Here is a 10,571-nt window from a genome sequence, read left to right as displayed (position 1 = left end):
AAAAAAAAAAAAAAAAAAAAAAAAAAGAAATCGATCAGAAAATAATCCGAAACAAGAAAAGAAATAAAAATCTATATAATTCCCATGAAATAGAAGTTTACCTACCATTTTCTGTTTCCCACAGAAGATGGTGACAACTTTACCATGAACTTATTTTTCTTTTTAGAATTATTTTCTGAGTGATTTTCCTTTTTATTTTTTGGTGGGTGGGGGGAGTGATTCCTGCTCATTGTCACTGTCTTAGAGATGAAGCACAGGGGAAAATGCAGATCAAGTAAAACGAACCATGAAAATAAAGCTAAGTTTTAATAAATTTTTGGCCAGAGTTTCAGATCAGGACACCTACATAAATTGGTTTTTCTCTGTTTTGACAAATTTTTCCAATTCTTTTTACCATGGCCTTCAGAATGATAGGGTTGGGGAGTATCTTTTAATGAAAAAAGTTTTGAAAATTTGATTTTTTTTTTTCACCCTACCTGGAAAAACCGATTATGACAAGTTTTTTTTTGCACTGCACACTTAAAAACTATGGAAGAAGTCTTTTCAGCAAATTGTAAATATTTCCAGATGGAAAGGTGGATGATTTAAGTGAGATTTAGCTGTTGTTTCTAGCACATTCCACTACCACCTTCTTCGTTTCTTTGTCACTCTGACGTATTTTGATGTTTTTCTATATTTTTCCCTCCATAAACACATTTTATGGAATGATGATGCAGAAGTAATAGAGAAAAGCATTGTAATTAAAATTTTAAAATCCACCCCTGAACCAAGTGAGGTGTATGTGTCTGAGTAAGAAAAGACATATTTACTAACAGAAAAGTATGCTATTAAAATAAATCATCTTTTACAAACCTCTCTTAAATCACTGTGGATAAATCTCAGCAATGATCTTCTCAAACTCCAATATATTTAAATTATAAACAGAGACAATTGTTGAAAAAGTCATAAATTAAAAAAAAATTTGTTTGATAACATAAATGTGTCTATGGGAGAAAAATATCAAAAAACATCAATACATGCCAGAGTGACAAAGAAATGAGGAAGGTACCAGGTGGTTGTGGGATGTACTAGAAACACCAGCTAGAATAGCTTTGTTATGACTTGTCTGTTTTAGTAAATTTTATATTATATATGTTTTTTTAAGTGAAAATATTTCCTATAATTATAGAAAATATATTTAAACAAATATTTTCATCTAAAAAAAACATAATAACTGTAGGTCTACATTGATTTATTCCAAAATAGGCTATTAATGCATGATAGTTAAAATATGTTATTCTGATGATCTACATTTAGCTTGTTTTAAGTATTAGTATTTTATACTACAATTTGGGTGTTTTAGTCAATTTTATATTATATAATAATTAATAGTGACAGAAGGTGTATTAATACCAAAATGCAATCATTATATCCAACTTAACATCATATAGTGTTAAAACTCCAAATACTGCATTTTTTACCTTGAGAGGACATATATGGGCCAATGATTTAAATATGTTTTTATGCACCATGCGTCATATGAGAGGCACTCTCAAGGTAGCATAGTATTCAGTGTTCTAGCAAAACATCCACATTAAATTGGATATAAAGATTGCATTTTAGTATTAATGCTGCCTCTGTTGCTAATAATTATTTTAAAAATAAGCCTGCTGGCTATTAGCAACATCATTGCCTTTTCAGGCACTGAAATTCTATATATTGTTGACAGTGAGACTGGGCAGGTTGAAATCACTTGATCTGGCAGTTCCGGTACCTATAGGAGACAATTCTCATCTGCCAATGATATAAATATGAGTGCTTTTATGCTCTATGCATCCATATGAGAGGTCCTCTCAAGATAAATCTGTGCATGCACACACACGTTCATGTGTGCATGTATATATGCATTTGTTTGTATGCATGTGTGACTGTGCACATGCACAGCTTCCCATGTCTTGACATTACATTGTGTAAAAACTTCAACATATTAGGCACTGTCATCCTTTACGCTTGTTTCTAAAACAAGTTGGGCCATTGTGCAGTATGTCATTCAAAAGACCAGAATAAGCACTTTACATGGAAATAAGTGAAGGTTGGCAACTATAGAAGTATCTCTCTATAAATACTACCTTAATAAGTCTAATTTCACAAATTTTAACATAGAAAAAGTGAGTGTTAAAATAAGATTCTTCCTTATGAAGTAATGAGTATGCAATCTGTAATTCAATATTGAACAATTGCATCTTAACTTTCAACATGTTAATTCCTAAAGCATTTAAAAAATATATGAATCATAAATTGTTTAAAAGAATTTTTGCTTTAAATAACATGGAATGAGTATCTTTACTAAACGATTTATCTAAATTTCTATCCAAGTATTTTCTCTCTAAAAATTTACGCCAATATCTCACAACCTACAACAATGTATTTGAAAGCTAATTGAAACTACCCCAAAGAAAAATTTTAAAAAAGAAGAAAAAAGAGAGGAAATTCATCAAAGTAGACAGCCAAATTTATTTACACCATATATGAAAAATGATGACCATACTAATAATGATTGTTCTTAGCACTGCTCTTTCTCTCCCCCACCCACCCATTGTTTATGTATCAGCAAAAATGTAGCCATTGATTTTAGAATATTAAGATAGAGATTATGTCTTTCACTCTTGAAATGATTCTAATATATCAATAAATAAACAAAAACAAACAGTTCAACATATAAACTGGTTGAAAGTTATTTTAGAAAAAAAATAATAAACTGATGCAATACCTAAATAAGGAAATTTATGAGGAAATATATTAATGAAAGGGATCAATAAATATAATTATATTTTTTTAAATGCTTGCCAATAGAAATGTAGAATGTTGGTGTTTTAAAGCATTTCATATTTTCATTATCTGTTCTATTGTCTACCTAATTAATTGAATATGGAATACATTATGAATAAAAGTAGTAATAAAAGATTTGTTCTTGGCAAAAAAATTGTTTTTAAAATGAAATATGAGCATGAACACTTATAAAAGTTGTATATAAATAGCAATAATCAAAATCTAATATTCTTAAAGCATGTATTCCATTTTTTTTCAAACTGTAGTAAAATCAAATGAAGAGAACATGCACTGTTCATTATTCTTTTAAATAAACATTACTAATGAGAAATTGCTTCTAACTAAAGTTGGTAAACTGGATTTGTTAGAGCATTGGATAGAATGCCATGTGATATTATTCTGATTCTCTGTGCTTTGAGTTCAAATCTTGCCAAGATCAATTTTGCCTTTCATTCTTTTGGGGTTCATAAAAAGGTACCAATACAAAACAGTGGATTGGTAGAACTAATTGAGGATCAGATAAAATGCTTTGCAGTATGTGTATTGAACTGTTGCCTCTTGTCAGCAATGCTTGTAATGACACCTGTGCCAAGGTGTATCGATCTTTAAAAAAAGTCTTTTCCTTCAACAGCACTGTTGGAATGGATGGAGGAAACTTACATGAACAGGCAACTATTAGTCTTTGTCAGGCCAGTGGAAATAAGTGCAGATACATGATAAGCCTTACCAATGGAGACCTTAGTAGTTTCTAATTAATCAGCAAAATACATTTTCTTACTTTGATATCCCATTTATATTTTGTTAATATGAGTGTATAATGTGTAATATTGCCTGCAGCTCCATTTTAAAAGAAATATTAAAGGCACTAGTTGGTAGTTTTGCTTTCATTGTAATTGGGACTGAACTTAGATTCAGAGAAACAAGTATCAAAATAATGTTGCAAGTTATGTATAATATAATGTATATTACAAGTCGCAGTATATCAAATACAGTTCTCTGCCCTTCTCTTACATCAATAAGATATCCATCCATGTATCTAAAATAACAAAAATTATCAATTATATGTTCTACACTAACAAACAACTTAAGTTATAAATGCATATAAATGGCCTTTCTCAATCAATACTGACTGAAGTGCTAGATAAAAAACATGTTGAACCTCTTTTTTATTATTCCAATTTTTTTAAATTTGATCAGTTGGTATTTCTATGGTGTCAGTTGAAACAGAAGTGAAATATCTGATTTCTGAAAAGTAACAAAACCTAATTTTTTGCAAGTATTCAAAACTAATAATAAATTATGCATTAATGTTAAACAATGAAATATACATCTCAAAATGCAGTATACTAGAAAAGCTAGTTTATGATTTATGAAATTTAATATTTTATATTCTGCATTAAATCATAAATAAATTACATAAAAAATTACATTAAAAAATTCTTTGTCTTTAAACAAATCTGATAAGTATACATCCAAAACCTTTTCAGAAGCATTTAAGAATACTTTTTGCTGAAGTTTGGGTGTATTACCTTTCATTGTAAATGTTTTTATAAATACTCCGATAAAAAAAAAAAGAAAATCAATAGCAGGCAGACATAAAAATATTAAATCTATATTTTTATTAGTTTTGAAAGACACATAAGTAAAATACCAATACATATTGATGAAATTTATGTGTGAATGTATGTGTGTGAAATGAAATATGTGCATGTACACTTATAAAAACTGTTTATAAGCAGCAATAATCAAAATCTAAGGGAATGCTGAAATATTTTCAAAGCTATATGTATATACAGTCAAAATACAACCCTTGCACTAATATGGATAAATAACCATAAAGACAAATATCCGTACAAGATTTGAAATAAAGGTGATATTGCCTATAAAATGAAATTAATCTATTAATCTGAAAAATGTTTAAATCTCATTGATAATTATCATTTAATTAGATAAAATATCAGATATGGATACCAAAATTTTCCACAAAAAATTATATTCATGATAAATTTCACAGTTCAAGGGTTAGAAAATATTTTCTTTATATTTCAGATTTCCAGATATTTTACCAAATTTCATTTTATTCCATTTTTTCTTTTTATTTCCATATTTTGTTTCAGGAATTCTTTTGAAGTCAGTTTTCCAGTCTGTTTTGTTTCATTTCCAAGTGTTTTCAAAATGTGTCTCTTTACACATTCCATCTCTTCCACCCTCTCATTCCATCTCTTCCACCCTGCCACCTCTCTCTCTCTCTCTCTCTCTCTCTCAATAACTAATAATATTTCCTAAGAAAATACTTTCACAATCTTGACTGCAATAAAAATGTAGTAGAATTAAAATAAAGGCAATAAATAATATACAGAAATAATGACATGGTACACAAAAGTGATGTAGGAAGAAATTTTGGTTGTTTTGGTTTTGAAGGTTTTATATTTCAAATTCCAAGGCATTATTCAATGTCTTTTGTAATGGATTTGGCAGAATGTTTTAATTATTTTTATTTCTCTATTTGTCTAGTTACCATACTGCTTTTAAAAACAAAATACCAATATGATAATGATGATCAGCAAATGTTTAGTGGAGGCTGTTAGAAAGAGTCAGCAAACAGCTTGGCAGTTCAACCTTCACACAGTGAACAAAATCACTTACTTTCAGTTAATACTGGCCAGTAGTCACACCAATTGAGATTGCATTAACTTGTACAATGAAAAAGAAAAGAGGAATTCATACATTAATGTGGCTAGTCCCATTAAATACAATGATCTTTGAAAGTTAATTTGCTTTCTTGTCCCAACACCTGAGAAATATCCTTTTCTTACTTTTCATTTTACTGTGTCTGTTTTTCTTTTCATTCTTTCTGTTGGACTTCAAACTCAGTTTCTGTAATGGAAATGTTTCACCTGACAGTAACAGATGTTGTGATCAAGATCAAGCAAGAGATGAGCTAGGACGGCGGCGCATTGTCATTCTTAAATTTGCAGTTCCAGGACACATACGCATAGTCAAGGCAGAGCCCAGGCACACTTTAGAAGCTGTACTTCCACCCCCGGGTAGCTGAAACACTACTGTTGCTACAGAAGCTATACCATCTTCGGTTGGCTCTATTGCAATTGGTGAGATACTGAAGTGGTCTTCACGTAAACATTGGTGCATCAAATTAACCTCAGGGCATTGAGGACTGCGTGCTGTTGGTTTATTGACTCTGAGTTTTCGTGTGGTTGGATTTGATAAAACAACATCATGATCAACCAAAACCAAAACACCTGCAAATGGTCTGGATGCCATGTGTTGCATTTCACGTGCTCGTTGCTGCCGACTGCGTTGAGCATCAACTGTTTGTTTTATTTTCCATATTAAAACACAAATTGCCAAAAAAAGGAAAAAGCAGGAGAAAAATACACTGAAAAATACAAATAAGTCAATATGGGGCTGGTCTTGACGGAAAATTAACTTTCCGTAAGTGGTATTACTGTTTATATCACCACGACCATAAATAATTATGTAAAACTGAGATTTCTCCAAATCATGTACATCTAAAGGCAGTGTAATGACAAGCCGAAAGCGTACATCAGTTATATTGAGTGTGGTATTTGCTTGTTCAAGTGTTATAAATCTGTTGGTATCTTTTGCAACTTCTTTCCTTAAGTAATAGTTTACATCATTCCGAGTATATTGCATGTACTCATGGTACATAGCTTGAAATTTGAGACTTTTATCAAGTTTCACTTCATGGAACCATGTTTCACGGTTAAGGTCCACAACAAATGTCTTATCATCAGGTGAGAAGTAGACATCAACTCCTAAACAGAAAGAAATATTTATGATAACATTTATTTGGAAGGAAATATTATTGTATTTTACAAAATGAAGATCTTATAGCATTGACAGTAAATATATTACTGATAAAATTAAATAAAACATTGTTTCTTGCTTCACAACAAAACCTAAGAGAAATACATTCCTGTATTTCTTTCCGAATTTCCTTGTGCAAAATTATTAAAATTTGGTGGTTTTACTTATTTAAAATAACCTTTACATAATTCTTTCTTTTATTTTTCATAAAAATTTATTGTATATTCCAGTAGCATAGTGAAAATTCTGATTAATTCATAAAAGCTATTTCACAAATACTTGAATTTTAGATGTATATAAAGCTGCAGCTCAGGTGAGCAAATCAGTTCAGGTCTTCGAGTGTTGAGGGCATTGCTTGTGTGGAAGATATGACAAGCCTCATCTATGAAGATACTGTTTGTTACATGCTTAGTTATTTTGAAAGCAGATTTTCTGATAATAGTCAGAATGAAATTAGGTGTTGTATGCTAGGATGGTGTATACTACCTTCAAAGACAATATAATAGAGACAGAAATGATGATGGTGATGACTGGATAAAGATTAAATTTAGACATGAGAATATTAGGAAGAGTTATGTACAGATGATAATAGCATTGTCAGTGAGGGAGAAATCATACCACAGAAGTTGTGAGCATTGAAGTCATCAGTATTGATAATTTGAGGGAGAGAAAGAGGCAAGCTGGCATAGATATTTTCAATGCCAGATGAGAAAAAAATTAAAAATACAAACTATTGGTGATTAAAGGGATTAAAATTACAATAAAGTAACAGAGAAGAGAATATTCCAGAGCAATTGGAAGACTTCATCACTAAGATCTAAAGGAGAACATTAAGTTGTAGGGATAGTAGATTCTATACTACTACCAACATCAACTTTTGGAAAATGTAAGAATGTAAGACAGTAAAAATGGGTTAGAGCTAGAGATTGAGAGATTTGTGTTTCAAGATGTAAGATGTGCAGTTTGCAAGTTAGTAGGAGTAAGGTCAAGGTTGGATTGTAGTCTATTGATTTTGATGAAGAGAATAGATTTATCCAACTGATTCTTTTACAAAGCATTGACATAAATTGTAAATAAAGGGAACATACAGTGGAATAGAAAAGAGAACCAAATACTATGAGTTGCAGCTAGTTTCTAAGTTGATACTCATTAGTAGCCCAGTAGGAGTTGGGGGAATATTATTTTTTTTTAATAAAGAGGTAAGATGATAGAACAACTTCTTAAAGTCTTTCTCACAAAGTCACAAAGCCTTTCTCACAAACTTCAGAATTATCTAGAGGCAAGCCTCCACTTGGAAACCTCAACAAGTGAAGCAATCTGTGACACTATCCAGTGAAAACAACAGGTGGGAGGCTGTGCATAGAATGCATTATGCTAACAACCAAATACTTTTGTTGAATTCTTGCAACAAAGTGCTACCTACTATATGCACCTAAACTTTGTGGTATGACAGGCTTATTCATCTACAAATACAAAGCAGGACCGCAGTGTTTACCATGGTACCTATAAAGGAGACAGACAAAGAAGCCCCATTTCTCTATGTTGATCATTTATATTTGGGAAGGCTGAGTCCAGTTACATGGGGCCAAATCTGGAGAATAGGTTGGGTGATCAACCAGTTTAAAGTCAGTTATGCACAGCAGCAATTGAAACCAAGGACTTGTGTGCTGGAGTGCTGTCTTGATGAAACAAAACCCCTTTTGTCAGTTTTCCAGGGCATCTGGTCTTAATAGCCTTTCTTAACTGTCTCAGCAGGTCAGCATAGTACTCTCTATTGATGGTGTGACCTTTCTGAAGATAGTCAATAAACACAATACCTTTTGCATCCCAAAAAACTGAGGCCATCACTTTCCCTGCAGATCAGATGACCTTGGCCTTCTTTAGAGCAAGTGAGGAGAACTTCTTTTCACTGCATGAGTTGTCTCTTTGTCACTGGCTCAAAGTGATAAACCCAACATCCATACTGAGTTAGGAAATGTTCAAGGAAACCAGCTGGATCTGCTTCAAACAATATCAGATTTTCTTGTGATGTGATCAGCCTGATGTGCTTTTGATCAGGTGTCAGAAAATGTGGCACCTACCATGCAGAAACCTTCATCATGCCAAATTCCTTGAGAGAGTTCTCAACTCTCTCACTAGATATGCTAATAGCTAGACATGCTAATGCTAATCGCCTGTTATCCATCACCATGTGGTGAAGACAATCAATGTTTTCCTCTGTGGTGGCAATTGCAGAACGTCCAGACTCTCCCTTCCTCTCCTAAATTCAGCTGCCCAATTTTGCACTGTTGATAAAGCTGGAGTGTCATCTCCTAATGTAGCAACCATGTCAGCATGAATGTCCTTAGGGACTAAACCGTTTTTCTGCAGGTATTTGATAATACCATGATGCCAAATTTTGTCCATTTTCAAAAGAAGTTGCTACTAGTTACTTTTGAAGTCTTCTTTGAACAGTCAGTTTACCTAGAAAAAAACGATGCAGTTATTAAGAAGAGTTGAAATTAATGCATGCAAGATTTCACAGCTCTTGTCAGCCCACCTGCATATGTTTCCTTATCTTGGCCATTATAGAAAAAAAAAATACTAAAAAGTAATTGTTAGCACTTCTTTAAATAACTAAACAAAGAAAGTTGTCTATGCAGGACTTGAGAAAAAGGATAGTTATAACTTCCAGGCAGTTTCAAGAAAATTTTGAACAGAAGAGTATCCAGACAGTTAGCAGCAACATGCTGGATGAGTAGGGATTTAAACATGTATATTCATCTCAATAATTTTGTTTCACTTTAACCACCACCTCATTTCATAAAACAGCTTATTAGACCAAACATGTTCTGGATGATATTGTAAGATATGCGTAATGCTCACACTTTTATTAATAATTATCAGCAATACCCAGTATTTTGGGGTTTATACAAAGTACCAGAAAAGTCTGTAGAAGGATACTTATATTATAGAAAGTGTGAATGAAATTAAGTGGTTAAGGAGTATGTGTACTTGGAACAGACAACAAATATAGGCCACGATACGAATGCAAAGTAAGAACAGGATGACAGGCATTTGCCTCAGTTAAAGATGTGCTCAAAGCACAGCTAGAATGTGCCATTCTTCAATAGCACCATTCTATCTGCATTCCTATTTGCAATTGAGACATAGCCTACTATAAAGAAGGAAGAATGGCTGGTTATGATACAGAGGGTCAAGGAAAGTTCCATGCTCAAAATATCATTGCAGGAGTATATTTGAAACAGGTTAATTCAAAAACAGATTAGAGTGAATGATGTGACTGTAGAATACTTAAAGCACAACTTCTGCTGGGTTGGACATCTTACAAAGCACACAGACAAGTGGAGCTGCACTGTTGTTGAGGGGTATCTAAGAGATTAGAACAGACTACTTGGAAGACGATGGGGAGATGACAGTCAAAATATTCATGTCCAAATAGAAGAGAGGGATATAATAAAGGGGAGAATGGAAGTGCATTCTGATTAGCAATGTAAAAGGACATCTGATATTCTGGTTGATAAAACATCATAAAAATCACAAACTTATGACCTTATCCTTGAAGATGTGCTTCAATACATTTCAGGTAAATAGCAAAATTAGCCTGAAAGTGATAAGTCTCAGTTACTAAGTGAATTTTGGTTCATTAATATAAGGCTGTATAATTTTTTTAGCAATTGGAGAAACATTTTAAATTTCAGCATGTTGTTTGATATAATGAAGTTATTTTCTATTTTGATTCTTTAATTTGTACATGGAACATAAGAATATCAATGCTGTGTTTGGCATCACTTTCACTATAAACATATCAGGTTTGTGTGTGTGTGTGTGTGTGTGTGTGTGTGTGTATGTGTGTGTGTGTGTGTGTGTGTATATATATATATATATATATATATATATATATATATATATAT

At 32.1% G+C, this 10,571-nt stretch overlaps 1 protein-coding gene across 1 annotated transcript in view; it reads right to left on the bottom strand.

Annotated features, from left to right (window-relative positions):
* Positions 1-4,404: 4,404 nt before the first annotated feature.
* Positions 4,405-10,571, bottom strand: part of LOC106877988 (multiple epidermal growth factor-like domains protein 8) — a 575,983-nt gene continuing 569,816 nt past the window's right edge. Inside the window, exon 31 of the mRNA XM_052968134.1 lies at positions 4,405-6,605. Coding sequence (XP_052824094.1) covers positions 5,734-6,605 — 872 coding nt within the window. The 3' untranslated portion in view covers positions 4,405-5,733. The remainder of the gene's footprint in view (positions 6,606-10,571) is intronic.

This window comes from Octopus bimaculoides, chromosome 1, assembly GCF_001194135.2.
Source record: "Octopus bimaculoides isolate UCB-OBI-ISO-001 chromosome 1, ASM119413v2, whole genome shotgun sequence".
In the NCBI taxonomy this organism is placed as follows: Eukaryota; Metazoa; Mollusca; class Cephalopoda; order Octopoda; family Octopodidae; genus Octopus; species Octopus bimaculoides.
Note: the sequence above shows the minus strand (reverse complement) of the source record. Positions and strands in the feature narration are given on the sequence as shown.